Genomic DNA, 26,565 nt, shown 5'->3' with positions numbered 1-26,565 from the left:
GTCACGATGATGAGCAGGTTGTGGTTACAAAATACTGATAAACAATTGCGTTTCGGAGGTTTAAAAATTCTAGGATGACATATTAGGAATTTACCAATGTTTGAAGTTCGATGTGAGTGTCGACGTTTGTGGGGTTGCCTGCATCTAGACAATAACTATATTTTTGGCTAAACTTTCACCAGCTATCTTGGTTTACGACGCAACACACGTATAGTTTGAAAAAAATAACGTTTCACGACTTTTAACCCAAATCCATGCTTTGCAAACTGATGTACACTATATCAAACTAGCAAACTGGAAACTCATTTTTAGACTACACAATGCACTTAAAATTCAGAAATTAAAAAAGAGATATTATTTGCCTTTAGAAATGTCAAAAAATGGCCCTCAAACTGGGAATTTTTTTCCTAAGTGGCACCATTCATACGGATTTTATTTAAGAACAAAACATATTTTTCTCGTCAAATTACGTGCCACGACATACAAATTCCGTTATTTCCATTTACTTTTAAATATAAAATTGAAATATTAATGTAATAAAATTTATTTAAAATAAATATTAATTATACATTCTTATATAAAAATTAAAGTTAATAAAATAATAAAATTATTGTGAAATATCGTATTCGATAAAAAAAAATTACTAGATACTACAGAAAAATCAAATACGAAATTATAATTTTAAGTAATTTTCATACATCGTTTCTGTAACTAAAAAATTCTGAATCCTCGTCAAACAATCGACAAAAACATACATAAAATTTGAAGAAGTTTCAGGTAATACTTTTTTTAAAAAAAATTCTCAAGTGTAACTTATTTTTCAAACCACAAAAGTGAAAACATTGAGATTCGACATTGCTCACGTTGGAGGAATCGATTTTTCTTTTCTTTTTTATTTTAAGCCGATCTTCTGTCACTCATTGTCTGGCCAATTGTAATAATTTCTCCGACTGGTTCGTAGCGTGGCGCGGAAGTGAATTCCCTTCAATTTTCTTGAAAGCCCCCCCGCGCTAAATTTCAACGAATCTGACCGAAACACAATTCCGTCGGCTGTCGAGCGTGGTCGGCTGACTTATTAGCCCGAAGAGTTAAACTTCCGACTAATTGGTAATCAAAGGGTCGCACGAAGTAAGACAGCCCCGGAACAAAGTTTCTAGGCCCGCAGGCGATCCGCTAGCCGGTGGAAAATTATTAGGCTCGTACCAACGTTGTTTCCACACGTGCACGCCCACGCAAAGACGAATAATTAATCGCTACGTCCTGGAAAATTGTTGCAGATAAGTTTTCATCGTCCGATGGATTTACTGTCCCGCCTCACGAAAGTATTCCGCTAATTAGCTGCGTTTTACATTACCTCTACATCGCTGAATAATTCTCCGCATAACTTTATTCGCGAGTGACATAACATGATTCCGCTTAAATAATCGTTACGGGAATATTTTTTATTCGATATTTTTCTATCCACAAGACTGGGATTATTATTTTTGTAAAGCGTATTGCTCGAAAAGAATCGTTGAAACCATTCATTTTTAAAAAATAAATATTGCATTTTTTATGATATGTACAGATTCTAGAGGCCAAAATAAAACGAAAATCAAGGACACTAATTTGTTGATGAAGGCTTCGTTAAAAAGTTATAGAAACATTTCCACACAGTATATTTTCGGTAAAGAATTTTTTTCTCGAAAGTACGTAGGATTTTGGGGGTATGTGTATTCACCAAAAATGATTGAAATTGACCCCCGCAATCGAAAATAATTTTTTCAGAATGATTTGAAACTTTTCAATTTTCAGGGTAACAGACAGTTATGGTCAGACATTATATTTTCAGTAATGAATTTTTTTCTCGAAAATGCGTAGGATTTCGGGGGTATGTGTATTCACGAAAAATGATTGAAATTGACCCCTACAATCAAAAATATTTTTTTTAGAACAATTTGAAATTTTTTAATTTAATTTTTTAATAACTTTTTAGCGAAGCCTTAATCAACAAATTGATATTCTTGATTTTCGCCAGGAAATTTTTCCCAGGAGTGGCCGAACACTTTGTATAATGTTTTTTGTTTTCATGCAAACATGATCTATAAGCATTTTTAACTATTTTTAATCAAGTACAAATGTGGATGAAATCATTTTCAGAATCGAGAAAAACAAATCACGTTCCTTGTAGAATACTTTTCGATTGAACGATAAAATTTTTATTTACTATTTGACTTTTCTATTAACTTGTAAAATTTGGGATTTCTACCTGAACCTTTGTAATTATTACATAAAAACCGACCAAACACGACGCGAATATCTTTTACCAATTTTCTTCCAATTCGCTATTGGCAATGTTCAATATCTACCAAAAAAGGAGGCAAATTCAAACGAAAAACAGTTAAATAAATTCAAATAAACGTTCAACGAAGAAAATAGTTTCCACGTTTTCGTCCTACATTTTCCAACCACAGTGGCTATAAAGCTCGACAGCTATGGATCGTATATTTTTAACAAACGCGACGAATAAACTTTCCGAAAGTAAATTCCGCAGCCAGCAATCCGCAGAGAATAGTGCCAGTAAAAACTAGCCGATCGAAAATGCCGTTTTCAAAAGTGGAACGATGGACGTGGATTCACCGTTCCCGTATAAAGGAACAATGTTATTTGTGTTTCATCGACGCAAACACGAACGTCGAGGCAATACAGAGTGTTCCTCGATATTTCCTCACTTTCGCGAGAACTCTCTGTGAATAATTCAACGTCCGTGCCAGCTAGTAATCGGAAGTCTGCGAAAATTAATTAAACAGAACTAATTGGAAGCTGTACTTTACTGATGGAAGCCAAGCGCTCTCGAAGAGTCGTGTGATCATTCTACCATTAACACGGTTCTCGAGCATCGGGATCTGCAAACGCAGGATGTCATCCGAAGTAACGAGTCTCACTGGCTGAATGTTCGAAACCTTTAACCACTATTTTCACGCTTTTATTATACTTTTTGACACCACTGGTGCAATCATTTCCTTTGGTTCATATTCACAGCCATAGAAAAATTTTATTCAAATGATCAGTTAATTGTTATCCGTCTGTTGCAAAATATTTTATTCTATTGGATCTACAAATTATACTTCCTTTGGTCCACATTTACAGTCACAGAAAGATCTTATTCAAATGATAAATAACGAGACCTAGTAGCAAATTATTCATGATGTTTATTCGATCAGCTAAATTGTTATCCATCTGTTGCAAAATATTTTAGTCTATTAGGTCTATAAATTATACTTCCTTTGGTCCATATTTACAATCACAAAAAAATTTTATTCAAATGATAAATAACGAGACTCAGTAGTAAATTATTCATGATGTTTATTCGATCAGCTAAATTGTTATCCCTCTGTTGCAATATATTTCATTCTATTAAATCTACAAATTATACTTCCTTTGGTCCATATTTACAGTCACAGAAAAATCTTATTCAAATGATAAATAACGAAACCTAGTGGCAAATTATTCGTGGCGCTTATTCGATCAGTTAAATTGTTATTCATCTGTTGCAAAATATTTTATTCTATTGGATCTACAAATTATACTTCCTTTGGTCCACATTTACAGTCACAAAAAGATCTTATTCAAATGATAAATAACGAGACCTAGTAGCAAATTATTCATGACGTTTATTCGACCAATTAAATTGTTATCCCTCTGTTACAATATATTTCATTCTATTAAATCTACAAATTATACTTCCTTTGGTCCATATTTACAGTCACAGAAAGATCTTATTCAAATGATAAATAACGAGACCTAGTAGCAAATTATTCATGACGTTTATTCGACCAATTAAATTGTTATCCCTTTATTGCAAAATATTTCATTCTATTAGTTCTACAAATTAATTCTTGGCCCCTACATTGAACCACCTATACCACTTATTGAAATTGTAAAGTAAAGTAATCGAAGGATATCAACTTTAAAACCATAATACTCGACATAATATGTAATACAATTGAAATTTTTATTTATATCTGACGAGTAACGGATTAACAGTTGATTATCTCTTGTTCGTAATTTCGAACTAGATAGGAATTTCGCTCGTCTCTATTCACAATTCACAAACACATGCATTTCAGTGTTCTAGTTCGTTACTTGGAACATCCAATAAAACCAATCAAGGAATTTGAAATTGCTCTAGATGGTCTGCCACGAGAGAATGGTTGCTTGTATGCATAGCAAGTATCTCGAAAATAGGATGGGAATTCTCGTGGCCATTTCGTAGCGTTAATATTAATTCGATTCAAATTCGAAGATGATGTCTCATGTTAAATGAGTTTCTTTGATTTTATATACAGTTCATTAGTATAACATTTAAAGATAAATTAGTAGATGATATAAGTACATAATTACATAATGGAACGTCTCTATTTTTTTTTCTTTAATTTCATGTAAACGCGAAATTTTTCATTCATTAATTGTGAAATTAACGTTTTTAATAATTCCTTGCATTTATAGGGATATATTAATATTTCTGCAGTCAGTTATAAAGCTCAGGTTTTTTCTTATAGTGCAATATTGTGAATCGAGCGAAACGTTGGAACGAGATAGATAAATATAATTATTATAAAAACCGCGAGAAAATCTCATTAAACAGTGCTCGTTTTTCGTTCGAACAAATTTTTCCCAACTCAAATTACAACGGCCACTGATTTCATTTGCAAATTGAAACCCGATTCCCTTCGTAAAGCTTTTTGCAGCTTTACAGCTTCACCGTTACTTCCCTGCGTTAACTGACTTTCCCCGATTCGTCGGCTAAACACTGCTTAACCCAATTCACGTCCTCGAATGCTTACCGCCCCGTAAGGAAAAAATAATAATTGATTACTTCTACGCCTTCCCTTAAATCGATAAGAAGTAAACATTTGAAATGAAACTGAAATCTTCGTTTATCAAGATGGTACATTTCTCTTCCTATTTTGGGAGTGAAACGATTATAGTCAGAATCTGCAAGTGTTATCTACAAAAGTGAACATTTTATTTAGAAAAGAATGATGCACGTTGATTGTTAATAGTATTAGAACGCAGTGATTAATGTTCCTATCGAATAATTTAAAAAAAAAAAGATTTAACTGACCCAGAAGTTCGCGTGCATGTACTGGTGGAAGTAAATAAAATATATCCAGTTAACATAAATCTAGTTACGTCGTTGTGATTATGTTAAATGGATGAATTTTTTCTTTACTCTTTCGACCGCTACACGCAGAAATTCTAGTTATTTTATGTGAAATAGAAATATGAAAATTATTTTATATGAAATAGCTAGAATTTCAGTCGATAAAGAAGATCAAGCTTGTTTCTTTGTAAAACTAGACAATTCTATGCGTTATCGTTTTCATTAGATATCATTTACTCGATCTGTATCGTTAATATGGAGAGCATTTTCAATATATAAAATCATCTTCTCATACTGTACGTGTTTACATTCTGTAGTAATTAATTAATACTTTGAGCGTTCATTTCTGGACTTTTAAATGTACTGTTTAGTAATGATTTGCGAAATTTCGAGCAGGCGATTTAAATGTTCCATAAAATTAAAGCAGAGGCCATCGAAGATGTCTTGATAATAAAATTCTAAAAACCGTCGTAGAAGCTGACTCTAGTAAATCGACTCGAGAGATTGTTACGAAGCTTTAGATCGATCATTGAAGCGTCACTTATCGACTTGGAGAGTTAAAAAGATGGAAAAATGGATTTCTCGTGAACTACCTGGTAATAACAGAAAGTGTTGTATTCGAAGTCGAAGCACACTGCTTTTACGACATCATTTTTAACCATGCCCCCATTGGATTTTAAGTTATAATGAAAAATGGGTTCATTGTCCATTCCATTATCTGTCAATAATGACCACTGGTCATTAGTTTGATTAATAAAAATTATTTCGATATTGTGTGAAATAAAAAATAAGCGCATAATATTTTGCAACAGTGTTTAGAGAAATGAAAGTCGTGTTTATTCTTGGATAGATTCTGACGATAGAGAAATAGCTTATGATCGGGGTCCACATCCACGGCTTCCATTGTCCCAAAATCGGGGTCTACATTCACGGCTTTTGCTCTTGTTAATATAGTTACGTATGGAAGGTTCGAAAAGAAATATATATTTAGAGTATTATCCTCTGGTACGTAATTTCATCTTCAGTTTTATTTCACAAATACATACTTATTTGTTTCTCTTCGTTTTGATTCAGTGTTTCAGGATACTTAGTATCATCAGGTCAGAGTTGTATGATACAAATTTGAAGAATGAAGAAACTATATAGACAACTTAATTTTTCATTTCATTGCAAAATGTATATTATTATAATACAAATTCTGTACAGAGGCTATTGTTTAAGATTTGGGAGTCTTAATTGTCAGGGAATTGTCAATTTTGCATGTTCAGATGTTATTCTCGTTATTATGATTAATTGCTTCCAAATGAAGTTTATATAAGTTTTCAAATGGTAGCAATTAGGAATGAATTTATGAAGAAGACCTGCTACTTGTGTTTCCCATATCAGTTTCATTTTCGTGTATACAGGGTGTTCGGCCACCTCTGGGAAAAATTTTAATGGGAGATTCTAGAGGCCATAATAAAATGAAAATCAAGAATATCAAGTTGTTCATTGAGGCTTCGTTGAAAAGTTATTAAAAAATTACATTCAAATATTTCAAATCATTCTAAAAAAATTATTTTTAGTTGAGGGGATCAATTACAATCATTTTTGGTGAATAGACATACTCTAGAAATCCTACGCACTTTCGAGAAAAAAATTCCTTAGCGAAAATATAATCTGAGGCCTGAAATTATGCGAATCTTTGAAACATCATAACTCCTGAACGAATTGGAGGATTTTAATGTTTCAAACAGCAAACAACGCGTATTTTAGTGTAGAATATGTAGTAATTCCCAAAATATTTGAAAAGTTGCTCCTTAACCCCGTGAAGTGAGAAAAACTCCATAAAAATGGTCCAATATTCAAATGGCCATAATTCCTGCAATAGTAAATATATTTCAATGAAACTTTTTTCTGAAGTAGAACTCATGGGTACCTACAAAAAAATATTAGACAACTTTTTTATAGGGCGTCAAACAAAATTACTAAAAATGAAAAACGAATTTTTAAGAAAAATCGACAAGGGGGTAGGTGCCTAAATTTTTTGGCCAAAAGAAAATATTTCAAATCGTTCTAAAAAAAATATTTTCGATTGCAGGGGTCAATTATAATCATTTTTGGTCAATAGACATACCCCCAAAATCCTACCCACTTCCTGGAAAAAAATTCGAGGAGGTGTGAAATTTTTCAACAAAATTAAAAAATCTCAAATTGTTCTAGAAAAATTATTTTCGGTTGCTGGGATCAATTACAATTATTTTTGGTGAACAGACATACCCCCGAAATCCTGCACATTTTCGAGAAAAAAATTCAATACTTTATACACAATAACTTTTTAATGAAGCCTCCATCAAAAAATTGATATTCTTGATTTTCGTCTTATTTTGGCCTCTAGAATCTCTCATTAAAATTTTTCCCAGGGGTAAAAACGATCAAATATCTAAAAAAAGATACATTTTCGGACAAACATACTTTAATACTTTTATACTCAGAACATGCCAATATGTCGAAATTGAACGTAAAGAATTGGGTACTTAAAAACAGAACGTTACCCTCTTTACGCCTCCATTTGCAAGAATTTATGGATACTGCATTACGTACTTTCTTAAAGCCTGCAACTTCTGTAAGTCCATTTGAAATAATCGAGGTATTTAACACGTTCACTGCCAGATCAAAATCGTATAATATTCTGCAAAAGTAAAATTTTGATTTCAGACCATTGTAAGCTACATAACTTAAAATTTGTTTCACTACTTATGTTTGTAACCTTGTTAAGATTTATTTCCCTCTTAACTTGAGAATTAATTTTTCTAGTATCGTAGTGGTAAATCTTATCACCCATATATGACGTGGCAATCAAAGTGTTAAGTAAACAGAGTTTGTAAGACACACTCTGTATTTTAGATACACAATCAAACTTGGACCGAATCATCGAACAAAAGAAAAATACGATTTTAACAATTAGCTTGAGTGCTATATTTTCATGAACCTTAAGTGAACCGCGATGCAAGGAGTCAATATGAAAGGGGTTTGCTCGTTCCACTGCAGCGCCATCTCAGTGATGGACGCATGGTTTTTCCAGCGCCATGTAGTCATGCTTAGCCGCATGCTTATTTGAGTTTATATTTGTACGCTTAAATATATAATATATCGGTATTATGTGTGATAACCAAATATATATTGAGTTATGTTTGCAAGTGGAATTATTTAACACCCCAACACAATATTTTTAGACGCCATTTTTCCGGCAGATTTCCATCGCGTCTCCGGATAGAAGTGACTGTAATTAACACTATTAGCAATCTTTACGAACATGCATATTTCAAACGGAGCGATAACGTTGATAAGGGCGATTTCGCGCTTAACGCGCGAATTACCGTTTCAAATCCGCTGATGGGGTAAAAGGAAAAAAAAATCTGAACCGGTACGTTATTCGTGATTAAGGCCGTTATCGGTGACAATTCCCTGCGAGCTCCGTGGCCTGGCCCCCTTTATATTACCGAGTCTTTATACCATCCAACATCGAGCTATCAAACTGACTCACGATCCGGCCGGTGACGAATAATACTCGAACACGAAGGTTCGCATACCTTTGTGCAAGCACTCGGGGTCGTCGAAAGTACCGACGACACGGAAAGCTTTCTCACACGAACACTCGCCGGGGTGCATGAAAGTGGGATGGAGGGGACGGTTATGTCAGGTCGAAGGAGAAGTAAGGTGGCTCGGGGGTCGAATGCAAATACGTTCGCGCGTAATTGCAATTTACATGTTTATAAACCTCTTTTGCATGTGGTGGCTCCTTTTTTACCCCTTTCGAGAACGGCTCGAGCACTTGTTACTAGGCCTCATGTCGTGACGTCAGGACCACTTCGTTATAATCTAGCGTAAAAATAGCCGGTGTGACTATAATTGCGCGCATAATCGCGAGGAACAGCCCCGTGACGAGGACCTCGAGCCTCGTCGATACTTTTTGGCGGTTCGATTTTTACGTTGGATTAAGTAAAAACAGTTGAGACTCTCATATCAATATTTTAAACATAAAAACAAACCTCTTCTTCGATGTCCATATCGTCACTACAAAAACTTCTTTGACTTTTTATTAAAATGTAGTTCAAAGCCTTTCATTTATAAAAATATTAAAATAAGAATTTCGTACCTAATTTTTTTTTTAATATTTAGTCATTTTTTTTTATCGAATACGGTATTTAATAGCAATTTTACTATACCTGATTGTAAATTCATGTTCAGATTAATTTTCATCGGCCAATTGAAAATTATCAAAACAAGAATTTCGTACCTAATTTTTTTTTTAACGAATATGATATTTAATAGCAATTTTGCTGTATTTGATTAAAAATTCATATTCAGATTAATTTTCATTGGCTAATTGAAAATTATCAAAATAAGAATTTCGTACCTAATTTCTTTTTTATTATTTAGTAATTTTTTTTGTCGACTACGGTATTTAATAGCAATTTTACTATACATGATTGTAAATTCATGTTCAGATTAATTTTCATCGGCTAATTAAAAATTATCAAAATAAGAATTTCGTACCAAATTTCTTTTCTATTATTTAGTAATTTTTTTTATCAAATACGGTATTTAATAGCAATTTTAATACACCTAATTGAAAATTCATGTTCAGATTAATTTTCATCGGCCAATTGAAAATGATCAAAGTAAGAATTTCGTACATGCAATCAGGCTCAAGCACGATCAACAAAATTTCGTTCCGTAAGTCAATGTGGATGTCAAACTTCGAGCTTTGACACAATATCTATTTGTTTCAAATTTGTATGAATTCTTCATGTTAGTTTAAAATTTCAGAAATCCCCTGAACTGACAAATTTTGTTTATTTTCTATTAAATTACCAAATTTTATCCTCGTCAATTTCAGAATATCGAACCGTACGAACTTATGGAACGACTTAATATTATTTAGATACAGAAAAGAAATATGTATTTGTTCCCGTAAATAATTTCCTAGCGTATAAATTGTTGAATATTTTATATTCGATTGATATGGCGATAAATATATTTTTCATTGTAATAACACTCGATTTTTATAAAACGTTTCGAAAAAGAAGTGGACATGTGATTTAAAAAAGGCTAACGCAACATAATTAAAACTTTTGTTTTATTAAATGATATTCTAAATATGGTAATAGTTTCTTCATTATCGATTATATTTTTTCCTGATTATCAAAACATTATAATTTAAACTCCTGATATAATTTTTCAAATTAACGTAGTTCATTAAAATGAGAAATAAATAGTATATTTTCACGAAAGCACATCGATTTATATCATCGAAACAATATTAAGAACTTTTTGTTTCGTTGTGTACGAATTTTAAAACTATTCATCTTCCGTCGAATATATTTTCTTTACAGTAAACATAAAAAGGTAACAAGTAAACAGTATCAAACAAATTTTTAAACTATATTACATTCATGATTCAACCTTTCATAAAGTTTACACATTTACAAAACGTATATATTATATATTAAAGCTATTTTTATAGAAAGTGATTGTCTTCTAACAGTAATTCGATAAGAATTCAATGATAAATGGAAGAATTTTGCCCCAAGAAAAAGTTACAAAGAAAAAGGATATTAATGATAACAACTACAAAGTACAAACTGTTCTGAAGACAGTGACTGTCATTTGTTACAATTTAACTTTTATGTATCTCTTTTTTCCTATAACGAGTGTAGCATAAAATATATATTTATTTCTTCTAAAATATTCACATATTATGACACATTAATAACGAGATATGAATTGTTAGATAAATTAGAAAAAAAAACAATCTCAACTGTATCTATGCTCGTGTGAGAAATTATAAATAATGGTTATATTATCATTATAAATAATGGTTATATTATAATTATAAATAATGGTTATATTATAATTATAAATAATGATTACTTGGTAGACATATTATTGTTTTAAAATCACTATGCCTGACATTTGAAAATATAGATACATGGGTATGTAACCTCAGAATTACAGCAAATTAATTTGAAAGTAGAACACTCGTTCAAAATGTAATATTTAGAAAGAAAAAGGTGTTTCGTCGCAAAAAATTTTCTGTTTTAAAGGCGAAGCGTTCAGCTTGGCAAAACCTGTTTACCACATTCACATTATAGATATACTTTCATGAAACTCCACGCCGAAGAAACGAGGCGCAAAAATTCAGTAGTACGAAATACGATATCGCGTACAGTGAAACTTCGAATTCCAACGAAACTGGATCCACATAGACTCGTACTCTGAAACTACTTTGAAACGATATTACACACTTCGGCTGTTTCTTTTTTAAAACGAATCAATAAATATACTCGTAAGAATTTATTCTGTTTGTCTAAAGTAAACATATTTCGTATCGAATAATGAGAAAGTCAAAAATGACAACAAATAGAATTTTTTCAATAACGATGGTTTTGCATCTAATCATGATAAATATCTACATTTTTTTATCAAAACATTCTCTGTGAAAAAATAAAAATTTCGAAACGATTGTAATAATTAAATTTCTTTATAAATGTAAATACAGAAATATTATCTCTAAATATAGAAGAAATCTTTTCCTAATATTTAGTGAATATGTAGTAATTTATTAAAGTGAAATATATAGTTAATTTTTCTACTTGATCAGTAAATAATGTTCTTTTTCTTTTTCATTAGCGACACAGAATAGAATATAATAAATAATTCTTGTTTAAGTTTTTCAATAATGCTGTGAAGACAAGTATAATAAAACAATATTAATTTCGTTGTGCATGGTAAATTTACATACACTAATTTTACATGTCTAGAAATATCATTGATATTTATTTAAACTATAGCGTGAAAAATACATATATCCAGTAGTTGATTTGTAACATAACTGTATTAATGTTACTCAGACATTAAGTATTTATAATAAATCTTTTTATAAAACTTTGTATATTCAAAGTGTCGGTCACCAGTGATCTACTACTAATAATAATATTTCCCCCATGATTCTTTAACTATTATACAAGGTGTCCCGTTTAAATCGAACATCTGGATTACTTCCACTACTACTGAAAGTCAGAAAGAATGATTAAGAAGGGCGTAAAATGGTTTTAAGACTTACATACATATATCTAAAGGTGGTAAACAGAAGTCCTCCAACGCCGTCGTAAAGGTTAATCCAAGGTCATCGACACTTTTTGCAAATTAACGTCTATTTTTATAATACAACGTTACAGTCGACATCAAGAAGGGTCTAACGATGTATGACATCATGGCATTAAAATAACCTTGGTGAAGGAAATTGAATTTAAATTGGAACAACGTGAAAATAATAAAACGCGAGGAGAATAATAAATCACCTTATCTTATTAAGTATTCAAAGTACTTACTGACCGCACGCATCGGTGCACATGATAAATTAACGATCAAGTGACTTTTTTATGACGTTTCCGTGGCTAATCAATAATGCTTCTTGCGTGTATTTAACTCTCGTACCATTCTCTAATTGTCGAAAGGTCCATTCATAAGAACGAGGACGATTTTGAAAATTGTCGTTGCAAGATTTTTCACGAAATGCAGTATGATATGGATGATATTCATACCTTTTTAACATACACCATACAAACGTTTGTATTATTCCTGATATAGGTTGATTTATACTCCCCTGCTCGTTTTATTATTCATACATTGTTCTGATTCAAACTCATTTTTCCCTGAAGGTTATAATGTCGTATGTTGAACACACATTGATGTCAATCACAACATCCTAATGTAAAAAGCAGATATGCAAGAGAAAGATATCTACGACCTTGGAATAACCTTTAAGACGACCTTGACGGTACAATCGGTCACAAAAATATTCAGACACCGATGGAAGTTGATTATAATACTCTGTATTTGCAAAATATATACAATGGACAAAATAAGAAGGTTATTTTACTTTACAAATTACGTTACATAGTTTATAGACTATAACGCAAAAGCTTCGTTAATAAAACAAAAACAAAGAACTACACATCTCTATGTTACAAAAATATTCGGACAATACAAAGATTTAAGTTGTAAAATTAAGATAAAAATTATTTATAAATGATTAATATTTCGTAGGATATCCCCTGCGTTGTACAACTTATTTTAAACGTGTTGGCATGTTAGAAATAATTCTTTTTTGAGATAATTCCTATTAATACGCTGCCATTCTTCTTTAACAATAAACCTACCGCGACCGGTCAAATGGTCGTTTTTAAAATTTCGTTGAGAATTTCCAACACACAATATTATTTTAGCGCCATTTAACTTCACGACTTTTCTTATAGCATACGTACAATGAATTTTACAATATCTACTTCCATTCTTATTGTTTGTTTTCTGAGAAAAATATGTAGTCTGTCTTGCCTACCACGACTGGTCATCTGACCGGTTGAATGATTTATGGTTTTTTGTAAAAAACTGGACAAAATTTGGTACCAAATTCTGGTTAATTTCCGATGTAAATAGGAACTATATGTATAGCAAAGACGAAAGGAGAGAATTTTTAGTTTCCACTGTCCAAGAACAGTCTAACAACGCATATTAAAAATAGTTAAACTTTAGACGCGTGCAGTTCCAAAACTACTAGTGTTTTTTAATAATTGAGCCACTGTTGGCAGCGGCAAAGCTTCTCCTTTAAAATGGTTTTTGGTTTTTGTCGATCCGACTTTCCGTTTTCGAGATATCGTAATTTATGTAAAAGGTAATTTTTTAAATTCCGCTCTCCGCCTTAGAAAAGGCTATTGACGCGTATTAAAAATACTAAAACTTTAATTACGTGCAGTTTCGAAACTATTAATATTTTCTTCATGATTGAGCCACCGTTGGCAGCGACAAAGCTTCCTCTTTGAAATGGTTTTTGGTTTTTGGCGATCCGACTTTTCGTTTTCGAGATATCGTAATTTATGTAAAAGGTAATTTTTTAAATTCCGCTCTCCGCCTTAGAAAAGGCTATTGACGCGTATTAAAAATACTAAAACTTTAATTACGTGCAGTTTCGAAATTATTAATATTTTCTTCATGATTGAGCCACCGTTGACAGCGACAAAGCTTCCTCTTTGAAATGGTTTTTGGTTTTTGGCGATCCAACTTTTCGTTTTCGAGATATCGTAAGTTATGTAAAAGGGTATTTTTCTTAATTTGGCTATCTCTGTCTCCGTCTGACGCGTCGCGCTGGACCTCTTTGTCGCGCGTGAGTCGAGACAGTCACGTGACTAGGAAGTCGTAGTATTTCCAAGAATTTACTATGCAGTGTTTACTATTTCCACGCGCGCGTTATCAATGAAATGTAAACAAACGCTTCGAACGTTTCTATCTCCGTAACTAGCCACCGCATCGACTTGAAACTAAAATCGCTATATCTCCGGAACTAATAAAGCTATCGACTCTCACAAACGCTCATTTTAAAGGGCATTTCATCCTCTACCTAATGATCATATCACCTACTATAATTTTTGCAATCTTCTATGTTTATTTTGAAATTTACTTTGACGCTACATACCCGAAGAAGTTTCAGCAATTCCTACTGATCGTACGACTAGTGTACGATAAAACTAGATTATAAATTGTTTATTTAATTGAAAATTAATTTAAATTTAAATACAAGATGTTTGCGTAATTACTAGCCAGTACTTTTTCTTAAATAAGTGTTTTCTCTAGAACTAACTACGGTATCGACTTGGAATGAAATTCGTTTTCAAGGGCGTTTTATCTTCTATCCGATGAAAATTAAAAATTTTTTTAACATAAATGAGAAGGATATCTTACGAATAAACATCAAAACACATGTTTCTATAGATATAATGCACAAATTATAAGTACGTTGTCTCGTAAAAGAGAGAAAGAAAGACTGGTCATTTGACTGATCATGGTAGGAATGGGTATACATGAAGTGCCGGTAGATTTAGTGTTAAGATGTGTTTTCAATTTTTTGGAAGTTATAACATTTTTTTGAACTTGTCGAACAAATTGTATAATACAAATTCTTATATAATATGAAACTTAGATTTCAAATCCTGATAAAATTTGAATTCTTGTCTTATGAAACTTATTGAATTTTTTTCTCGAAACTGGTTAGAATTTCGACGGTATGTCTATTGATTAAAAATGATTGTAATTGACTCCCGGAACCAAAAATAATTTTTTTAGAACGATTTGAAATTTTTTAATTTAATTTTTTAATAACTTTTCAACGAAGCCTCAATGAACAACTTGATATTCTTGATTTTCGTTTTATTTTGGCCTCTAGAATCTCCCATTAAAATTTTTTCCAGAGATAGCCGAACATCCTGTATTCCATTGTGAAATTAAATCTTTTCTTTCGTATTTAAAATATAAAATCTAGATGGATGATTATATTAGTGTACAAATATTTTTGTGACCACCTATACTCAAATTCTATTTATCATAACACAAACTGAATCAACAAAATAAGTAAATGAAGTTGAAGTTGCTGATCGCGTCTATTAAAAAATATACTTCGAGTACAAAAGTTCGAATCATTTAAAGTCCTCTTAATAATTGTTTCTAACTTCGATAGAAACGGAAATACGTTAAATTTTCGACGTAAATGGTGCATACCGCAACCACCAGGTCATTCCACGAGCACTAATAAATATTACAAATAACTTCGAAACGTTATTCCGTTTTAGAATGAACCGTAACGCGAACGCACACGGGCAAATTAGCTACGCGGTGGTTGGTAAACACTATTCACATCGCCCACCGACATCGCTCGCAACTACAAATCTACACGTCCGCCGCTACAATCTGTTGTTTCAGGCAAAGGACGCCATGAACGAGCTGGAGGGTATCGATCTCACGGATCCGGATCTGCACAAAGCGGCGACGAAAATCCAAGCGAGCTTCCGGGGTCACAAGGTGCGCCAGGAAGTGGGGACTCCTGGTCAGGAAGAACCCAACAAGAATTAAGGAGTATAAGAGAGACAGAGAGAGAAAGAGAGTAGCTGATTCCTCGAAATCGAATCGCCGATAGCACGCCCGAAATAAAAAAAAAAAAAATAAAAAAAATAAAAAAATAAAAGTAAAAATAAAATTAAGAAACAAGCAAATCGAACGATCAAAACAATAGCAAGAGATCGGACGTCAACTTTTGTTTTCCGTCTTGTCGACGAGTCCGCTTCGTACGATTAATTCGCCCGATTCTCGCGATCCAATGACATCGTTCTTGATAATTTTCCACGATTGTTTAGAATCGTACGTGGTCCAACGTGGTTTCTTTAGGAACTTGCGAATCCGTGCTTTCGACTTAGATGACAATTTTCGTGAAAATCGATCGGATCTCGCGTCGTTCTTTCTTTCACATTTTCGAGAAGGGTGCAGTCGTAAAACACTGTGACCCTCTGTTGCATAGTGTGTTCGATCGGAAATCTCGTGACGAAAATCCTTCTAAAGTTTAATTTTGATACAAACTGATTCGCGAATTAGTAATCAAGAAATAATTTCGTTTTCAAAAGACAGAAATTCATGGGATTGGGAGGGTTGTGTGACAAATGTGCGCGTCCAGACGTTTCCTATCCGAAATTCATTTCGTGAATTCTCCAGAACCGTATTGCAACCGTTTACTAATCAACATTTCGACCAAACGCGCGCGATCGAAGGCGGAGACCTTTAATTCTCGGATATTGACAGTTCTTGACTGGTTGCCGCAAATTGGCGCTCCGTCAATCAATCAGAGATGGACAAAATTTCGTTTGAATAATAAATTACGAACAATATCGCCGTGCAGTGATTCATTCGTGACGTGTATTCGGTTAAACAAATTCCAATTTTCATTCAACGAATAACTTTATCTTTTATTCGTTACTCGAAGTTTCTATCCTAGATAAAAAATTTCACCCAAAAACCAACGAACATTTCAAAATTCTATAACTAACGTTTAAATTTAACGAGTAACAAATAAACAGTGTATCTTTTATTCGTTATCCGAAATTTCTATGTGGATAAGAAGTTTATTTGAATAATAGATAACCAATGAAACCAATGTATAGCAATTTATTCGTAACGCTTACTCGATCGAACGGTTAAACTTGCAAAAATTTTTTAACTCGATAACCAAAATTTTTATTTTAATTTAACCGATAACGGATAAACGGTGCTTTATCTTCCTGTTTTTTTTATAAAGAATGTTTATCAAAATAATTTTGCGCGTCTCTGGTCCCGAGGGCGAACGAGCAATTACACGAAAAGGGCTGCCTGAATATTCCAAGTCCAAGCTACTCGAAATAACGAGATGGAAATAAAAACGGAAACGAGGCAAAAATAATTGGCTCGAGAGCCTTTCGATATATTCTTAATAAAATGCATTTTCTCGAGCAAACCATGTGAATCCATTCGACACGAGACTCGTCTAATGGGGAGCACGAACGTATCGATTTTTCGTACGATAATTTGTGCAACTACCGTTGAAACTACTAGCGATGGGACTAAGACGTGTTTAGACACTATCGAAACATTCGCCTTGCAAATTGTTTCTCTTGCGTCCATAAAATGGAACGATTAGAAACGATTTGAAACGTGTCGAAAGACGCGACTGTCGGTACGTATCGATTACATCGAGCTTAATAACTGTTTAAAATAAAAAAGTTGGTGTTGCGACCAGCGATGACAAACTTTTATTCGTTACATGCCAATACTACGAATAACAAATAATAATTGTTCAGACGAATTATTCAAATGACACAGTTTTATTCAAAGTATTATCTAGATAAACATATACAGTAAGTCCTCCACTTACGCTGTCAATTGGTTCTGGAGCTTCCAGCATAAATCGAATTGTATAAATTGTATTGCAAGAAGCGAGGAAGATGGATAAGTATGACTAGCAGTTCCTGTAAGGACTATTTTTCCCTTCCCCCTACAATATATTCGGTGTGCAATCTGGGTTTCGAAAGTAAATTAAAGTCGAACAGATCCATACGTACTCCTTTGTGAAAAGATTGAAGAAAAGGAAACATTGTTTCATAAGCGAATACGTATGCATGTACAAAACACGTATCGGGACATAAGTGGAACACCATTGCGTAACTCGAGGACTAACTGTATTCGAAGTTATTCTTATAATGTCCAACTGTGATACTAGACCAGCTACGTCGTTGCCTTGTCGAGGTCTCGATGATACTTGTTCGAATCGTATTAATAACGACTTACTTCAATACCTCTTTTGATACCTCGACATAGTGCTTGAAAATTGATACGTATCGACATTAATCCTAGAAAGACTAAGAGAAAGATGTTTATGCTATTTCTTTCTTGAAAAATATGTTCAACAAATTATTTATTGCCGCATTTAGTAAAAATTGGTGTTTAAGAATCGGTTTTCGATGGAGAATCTCGTTAAAATAACAAAATAGAAACGTTGTAACGTTTGACGATGGTTACTTGCAATGTGATCTTCGTTTGGTGTGTTGTTCGCGCCATATTGGTACGCCATCGACGACAAAACTTTTAACTCGATCTTTAATCAATTTTGTAATTACAATATTAATGTCTGCTTGCGAATTGATAGATTCTGTCGTGTTTTACAAATTCAAAGAGTTTCGTCGGCAATCTACAAACGAGGATCAATTCTGCATTGCCATAAGTCGGTCGTATGTTATCAAATTTTAATTTTATAACGAAGATACAAATGCTGTATTGAATCGTTTTCTACGAATATTTATCAAAGATTATATATAAAAAAGACAAGACACGAAAGGATTAATATAGTAAAATTTACTTAAAACAAAAATGAATATATTTGTTTCTTAACATACGAAATTAGTATTAAAATAGTAGTACGATCAATAATATGGAAAACATAAGCGGGCTCGACAGCCCCCTCAGTCTTCGATATGATAGCTCTTTCAGGATTAATGAGTATGTAATTGGATTAGTTCCATCGCTAAACACAACTGTTTCAACGATAATTGTATAGTTACGGTTGTTGTATACCGTGTGTTGTACAATTATTTCTGCAACTCGACGTACGACTCGTCGTAGGACAAATCATCGCGTGCGTGGCCCCCAAAAATCGTAATGCGGAGGAATTATGGCGCGCATACGACCGCACGATGGCGCTTTACGTGAGAGTGCTGGTCGACCGTAGGGGAACCCCCAAGTGAAGCTCGCCACGCGGTCACGGGGAATCTCGTGCGTGTATATTAATATCGAAACAGTTTTACAATTTCGCTGTATGATTTATTATTGACTTGAACAAATTACATTCTATATTATTGCCGGACCACGGGAATGAAAATCAACGTGAAATTAATCGACGATCGACGAAGCCAACCGAGGATTTCTGTACGAGTTTCCATTGTATTTTGTGCGTGCCGGTAATAGAGCGTGTTTAACCTTGTATAATTTTCACTGTGCGAAACACCGTCGAGACTCGACGACCCAGCGACTCGGCCATTCCTATCGAACCATTCCTGAACGATGCATTCACGAACGGGCGCGCGATGCACGCAGGCGACCGAGACGAAGAATCGACGGGTTAGTTGAAATATCAAACGTCCGCACGTGACCGCTCGAGACAAGGAATGGCGGACATTCTCATCTATTCGGGACAGTGATTCGGTTTACACCAGTGATGCACAAACTTTTTCGTTGCTTGGTCCAATAAGATAATATTTCTTGCACGCCAGGACGAAAACAAAATGACATAGTTAAATTTAAATTAACATCGAACTCGTTTGGAACATGTCCACAAGGTTTCTTAACCCTTTGTACGATTCAACCATAATTTTTCAAACGTATACTGTTTCATAGATTTGAAAATGTATGCAACTTTGACACAAAGAAATTACGACGAGTGAGACTGGTCATTTTACGATAGAGTTAAGATACTCTGTACACAATCTGTACTCCTTCGATTATAGTGTACTTTTGCTGGAGGATAGAGTACAGGTCTCTAATAGAATATGGAAAATATAAAACGTAGATACTTGATGACTTTCAAAAAGTAATTAACGTTACGTACCTCGGGCTGTACACAGTGTACAAGATAAAACACGTTACTTGTTCATCTTTATTTGTTCTTTTCGTTTTTCAATGTTCTTTATGCGTCTTTGTTTAAGTGAATTTAAAGTCACCTTTAATTTTGTTGCCTACAACTCTACAATAGTTTTTTTGCTCAACATTTATCGGGCATTGAGATTCAAATGACCTGAAGCGCGAAAATCTATGTTGACCAAACCGTTACATTCCATCGATATAAATTTTCATACTCAAAATTAAGAGGTCACGTTACTATAGCATTTCGTCTGAATACTCACTGAACAACAGGCAAAACGACTATTGTATTGTGAGTAAACTAAATTAAAGATGGATCTGAAGATTTACGAAAACAAAAACTCGTAGATTCTTATGTTGTCGCTTTGGAAGCCCTGCTTAAATCGTTTCTGAAAACAATATAAATACGCAAGTTACTTGACTTATCTTCTATATCGTGGTGTAAGCAGATGGTTCGTGTACTCAAGGGCTCTTTCATCATTTATTTACAATTGTGGCATTATCAAACATCTGCACCTAACACTTCGTATGTACCAAGAAGGACGTATACTCTGATATTTTGCAAAAGTATGTAAAAAGGAAAAAATTCTTCCTTTGTTAATTGCAAATTGTTTATCATCAGCAAGGTACACGATAACATTCAGATTTTTATATTTCAATTAAGTGATAGTTTTGTTTGTATTCTATTTAGAAATTAAATGTGAAGTGCTGTTAAATAAGAAATGGTAATCATATTTTTATAGAATATTACCGTATCGTCTGGTTTAAATTTTACAATTACACAATAATTATAGTATTCATTCCTTTCGTATAAAGTTCTGAATTTGTCTTTAACTTCATTTCGCGAGTCGAATGAACTCGATGAAAGAGACTTTGTGCATCACTGGCTCATACCGCGCTTAATTTTGATACGCGGACCAAAATAGTACTCGCCAAGCATTTACTTTGATTGCATTTACACCGAACGACGGTCACGTTTACATTGAACGTATCGAGTTTATACAAAATACGAATAAGATACAAATAAAATAAAGAAAGTATCAAGGTGTTAATTGTTATTTTTTAAAAAACACATGAAAATTCATATGAAAAAATATGCTACGTATTTATTTAGAGCACTATTCGATCTTATAAAAATTCCTGTCACGAGATATAAAAGAATAATGGAAACGTAACCATAATTCAACAGTACAATATTGTTAAGAATCGAGTACTTGATACGCGTATCAAACATTCGGTGTAAATTACCTCAGAAAACCGAACAAAGATGAAAATTGAATTTGAAAATCAATTAAAGACGGTTGCGAACATTCATTTTCGAATTCCAATGCTATCGTTGAATCAATCTTATTACACAGATAAATATAAAATTTTACAATTTATTATATGCTTGAACGAAAATTTAAACCATCTCAAAATAATGGTTGTTCAAGCACGAGGATCTGTAATATCGTGACTCGTACAAAAATTATACGTGTCTAAAGAACTATTTTCAAAGTAAAAAAGCATGTAATTTTAAACTTGCAGAATATATTAAAAAGAAATTGTACTGCTCGAAGTGCAATATAAATAATTAATTAAAAGAAAAATTGTTACCGCCTTACGTTATAAAATTTCAGAGGTCACGCGTTCGATAGAAATTCAAACTGTACGATATCGTTTATATACGCTTTTAATCTAAACTTACATACTTTTTTCCGAAAATATCCAAACTTTTCAGTGTCTTAAGCTTGTAGTAAATGCTCGCGGAAAGGTATATGTATATGTGTATACTGTAAATCTACGAGAGAAATTACTAAAAAGGATTATTTTACCCAACAAATTGTCTTCGATGAAAGTGGAGAACGCACGCTCGTGCATGTGTGTTTAATCGATAGATGTATCGCCGGAGTTACCATCGTTCTAACGTTAAAAACATCCATTATGCCGTGTTGATACACGAATTATTTTCCAACGACGAAATGAGAAATATTTTTACGCGTTAGATCACACGTCGCGATGCACTTTAAATGGATACACGAGTGAAACGTTCACGAACCCGTAGATGCAATAATCGTGAGACGTTCAACACTCCATTCGAATTGCTATATATAACGAACGCCCGCGTTTTTATCTTTTTGTTCTCGTCTAGTCCGCGTTGTTTTACCTTCTATCGGGTTTGATTCGATCGAGCTGGTCGATGGAACAGTATATGTACATACGTTGTTTTTAGCAAGCCTAGAAATTCAACACCACTTTTTATCATCGTTACGGGCACTCGAGCCACCCCCTTTCCGCCATTTTAACCTTTTGACCTGCATTTTCATTTCTTTCTGACTTTCGATTGATTTACTCGGTACGATCGTCCTAAAGCTCGCTTAAAGAATCTAGCGTAATTCAGTACGATAAACAATTTAAAGAAAAACGATCTTCTTACGTTTAATGATTTTATTATGAAATATTACGGATATTGGATATAATACTGATCGAAATAATTAGAGGACCGCCTATTCAGGGATGATTTTATCGTCCATTAACCCTTAAATGGGCTCGTGATCTAGCGAATCCCCACTGGAATAATGTTGCATGATTGGCTACTCTTTAAATAAATTTGAAAGAAACTAAATACATTATTTTCATTAGATAAAAAATTCGGAATTTGCTACTCAAGGATTAAGCTATACGATGTTTTAAAATCTCATGTTTACGGTACAATAGCTAATTGATGTAATTTTTCATTCGATAACTGAACCGGTTTCATCCCCACTATTATTGCTTTATAAAGTAATACAGAAAATTAAACGTAAGCAGATTCAATTGGCGATTTAGTTAGATGATACTGTACAGTACAAGCTTAACCAGTTAAACTATCATTTTGTTAAATATGCAATATTTCTTCCTTTTTTCTAAGATGTGTTTTGACACGTATATTTTATTTGTTAGTTGTAAAATAAACTGGTTAAAAAATTATCATTAAAACGTATAATATACAGGGTAAAGCAAGGGATTGAAACTTCTTTGACCACTTGGTGAATATTGATTTCAATTAAATTCAGTTTCGAAGAATATTCTTAACATCGTAGTTCAGAGGGAGCAATATTAATACACTATTAATATTGTTCTGTCACTGGTACTTCCGAAAATTCGAGTCACCCTCAACTTTTTAAATGCAGACCATTTCTCTAAAAGAAATATTGTGGATAATATTAAAATGAATTACGTCGTATTAAATAGTACGACATTTAAATATGTTGTATCCTAATTATTGTATTTTGTTTCATTAAGTGTCAACTTTGAGTAGTGAAATTTTTTGTCGACGATGTTTTTATCATTTTTCATTTCATTTTCTTTAAAATTTCCTTAATAGAAGTAAAAAACATATACTTCTACTATTGCATAAATATATGATTAATTATTAGTAGTATTATTATTAAACTTCTTTGAAGTTTAGTTGAATACGCTGTCATAAAACCTAATCTCAATTTATAAACTTAAAACCTCGAAAATTATTCTTCAGAGCCCATATTTCTTTAACGATGAGTCTTCCATTTCATATTATTCTAAACTGTTTCTTATAAAATATCATTTTTTAAAATAATTTTATAATAAATTACTTGTAAACTATATTTTTACACAATCACACAGTGGTCTTCTCCTCTTGTTATTGTAAAAAGGCGTTAATCGTCGATTAATTCCATTTGTAGATTTTTTCTCAAATATGTAATACTTTAATATTATCCGCAATTTTTATTATACAAAAACAATTAATTTAAGAAACTGACGGTGATCTTAAAACCTTTAAAATCGTTATCTACAAAATTTTCAAAGTTCCAGTTTAACAATCAACTCTGTATTTCATCACTTCTGAAAATACAGTATTAATTTTAACAAAAATTTTACGAAATATTCATTCGTTAAATAGAATATTTAAATTCTTGGTTTAAGAAGTATTGATTATATTTATTATTTTGCTCTGCAATAGTATAGCTATATTCTGTTGACCCGTGTGGTTCCCCTCAGTGATGAAATCGCGAAATCTTCGTGAAACTATCGAGCGACTTTAATATGCATGTATTTCTGTCCTCGAATTATTACATAATGTATGACATGGGTCTATCGTGATAGCATTAAATGTGCAGCAAGAGCTGTTATCATTTTATCATTCTCCGTAATGACCCAAGTCCTGACATTGGTTGTCGTTTATTTCCCCTGTAAATAGTTTCGGTATGCGTCACCAATCTCTGCCGTGCGTTGTCACGTATCTCGTTTCTATTGAACGTAAAATAGAATTCTACCCTCGAAAGCAACGCAACGACGCGCACAAATGAAATCCTTGGAAATGGTAAACAAAATCTCGCACTTGTCGACGGTCGTGACGCGGGAAACATTTCGCGCGAATATTTCGTTGGGGGGTCGTTGGACTTTAAAAATAATTTTAAAAAATAAAAGGAAATTTTTATATTGTACAGAATTCGCGTACCGAGGAACACATTGTAAGAGAAGTTAATTATCGTTTGACGTACTTTGTGGACGCAGCTATTGCACTGTGAGCAAATTTTTTATCTTTGAAAGGTCGAATTCCTATTGAACCGGAAGTCCTATGAAAATGCTTCTGTACTTTGTTATAAAATGTGCTAGAACCGAGGGAAACCCCGTATCGTTGTTAATTTTCGCGATATTGTATATTTCGACTGCTCGTTATCGAAGAAGACCGGCAAGAAAAAGTTTGCAGACTTGAATCACAATTTTTTCCGATTTTCTGGTGTGCGATGTGTCGTTCGCGCGATTTCACTATCGTTCGTGCATTTTTTGATCCCTACTCTCTTGCATTTTCACGTTACCTCATAGATTACCACTTACTACTTGTAGGAAACTAACAAAGACGTTGCTATCGTCGAAAATGTCTATGGAAAGTAACTCGTCGCGAGTGAATCGATTCGATGAAAAGAAATTGAAATGAAATTTTAACGAATAACGAAAGAAAATTTTGACGCGCGATATTGAAAGCCGATTCACACTGCGACACGTCGAGTCTCGGCAACGACACGCTAAAATTATATAGAAAAGACTCTAATATATTAAATCTATTTATAATATTATATTCCTGTTATAATAATATTTGTATGCTACACAAATTAAGAGGCTCCTGTATGAAATATTATTATAATCCATATTGACACTATATACATATATTAATACTATTAATATTGTATTTATATTATATATATTATATGTGTATAATAATATTAATATTATCAAATATATTTATGATCTCCGTCAACGACACAATACAACAGCTGCTCTTTATTACTGCCGCTTGGTGAGGATCGGCTTTACATTTGGACGAAGAATTTAATTGTTCGTTTTTCAGGCATATTGGAGAACAATGCGTGAGATTTGAATAGCAATTATTATTAGGATTTTATCGATCGGGAACGAAAGGTGTAAAATTCAAATCGAGCATAATAAAATATATTCCATAAGAATGGGAGAATGATATTTCCAAGAGCGCGACTTGGAAGCAAATGAATGAACGGAATATACAATTTTACTTGACGCAAGTAAAATTGTTGTTCGAGGGATGCGTACTACTAATGTATAATTAAAGAAATGTTTAAATATATTGGAGCTTCTGTAGTTGCAACGATGTCTTTTGAAATTAACTGAGAAGGTGTTGTAATAAATTATAGGCATTTTCTTCGGTACGTGACGATACCACACAGATATAGATTAGTAATACACAATATGTTGCGGTAAATTATATTCTAAGGATGTAACAAACAACTGTAACGTTTAAATGAGCAGTATCATGTACGTAATCTGTTTGTTTAAAATAAATACCCATTAAGTGTACAAAAAAAAAATTCCGATTTATACTGTGAAGCATTAAAAATGCACCTTCAATTAAATTAATTGCTCTGAACCCGTCATTTCTTCGTTTTTTTTCAATTAACCATGCATACTGGTAACTTATTTGAAGAATATACAGGGCGTGTTAAAAATATATGTAAATACTTAAAGATACTATACACTAAAATACCTAAAAAGTGTCTTAGTTTTCACGAACTAAAAAAATATGAAAAAAAACAAGCTTAACTTAACTAATTTGGATATAAATTACTGCACGTGTAACCGTTTTTCAAAAAAATGTAAAAAAAGAATATATTTGTTGAAAAATTTACAGTAGAATTCCCTTTTAAAACCTATTGTGTATTCAATGCACATTAATGATCTACATAAATTGCAAGAAAAGATACAAAATAGGTTTGAGAGTGTCCATTTTAAATCATCCATAATTCGAAAAGTGAGGTGCATAGGGGATATTTTTGTTATTTTTGTAGGTACATTCAATTCTCTAAGTATTTACATGTATTTCTGAAATACCCTATATACGGGAGAAAGTGTCAGAT

General features: G+C 32.8%; 1 protein-coding gene across 1 annotated transcript in view; it reads left to right on the top strand.

Annotated features, from left to right (window-relative positions):
- Positions 1-26,019, top strand: part of Igl (IQ calmodulin-binding domain containing protein igloo) — a 317,128-nt gene extending 291,109 nt beyond the window's left edge. The window contains exon 4 of the mRNA XM_076763873.1: positions 15,944-26,019. Within this exon, the coding sequence (XP_076619988.1) occupies positions 15,944-16,093 (150 nt within the window). The 3' untranslated portion in view covers positions 16,094-26,019. The remainder of the gene's footprint in view (positions 1-15,943) is intronic.
- Positions 26,020-26,565: the final 546 nt, after the last annotated feature.

This window comes from Colletes latitarsis, chromosome 4, assembly GCF_051014445.1.
Source record: "Colletes latitarsis isolate SP2378_abdomen chromosome 4, iyColLati1, whole genome shotgun sequence".
Taxonomy (NCBI): Eukaryota; Metazoa; Arthropoda; class Insecta; order Hymenoptera; family Colletidae; genus Colletes; species Colletes latitarsis.
This window is presented reverse-complemented; position numbering and strand designations above follow the sequence as displayed.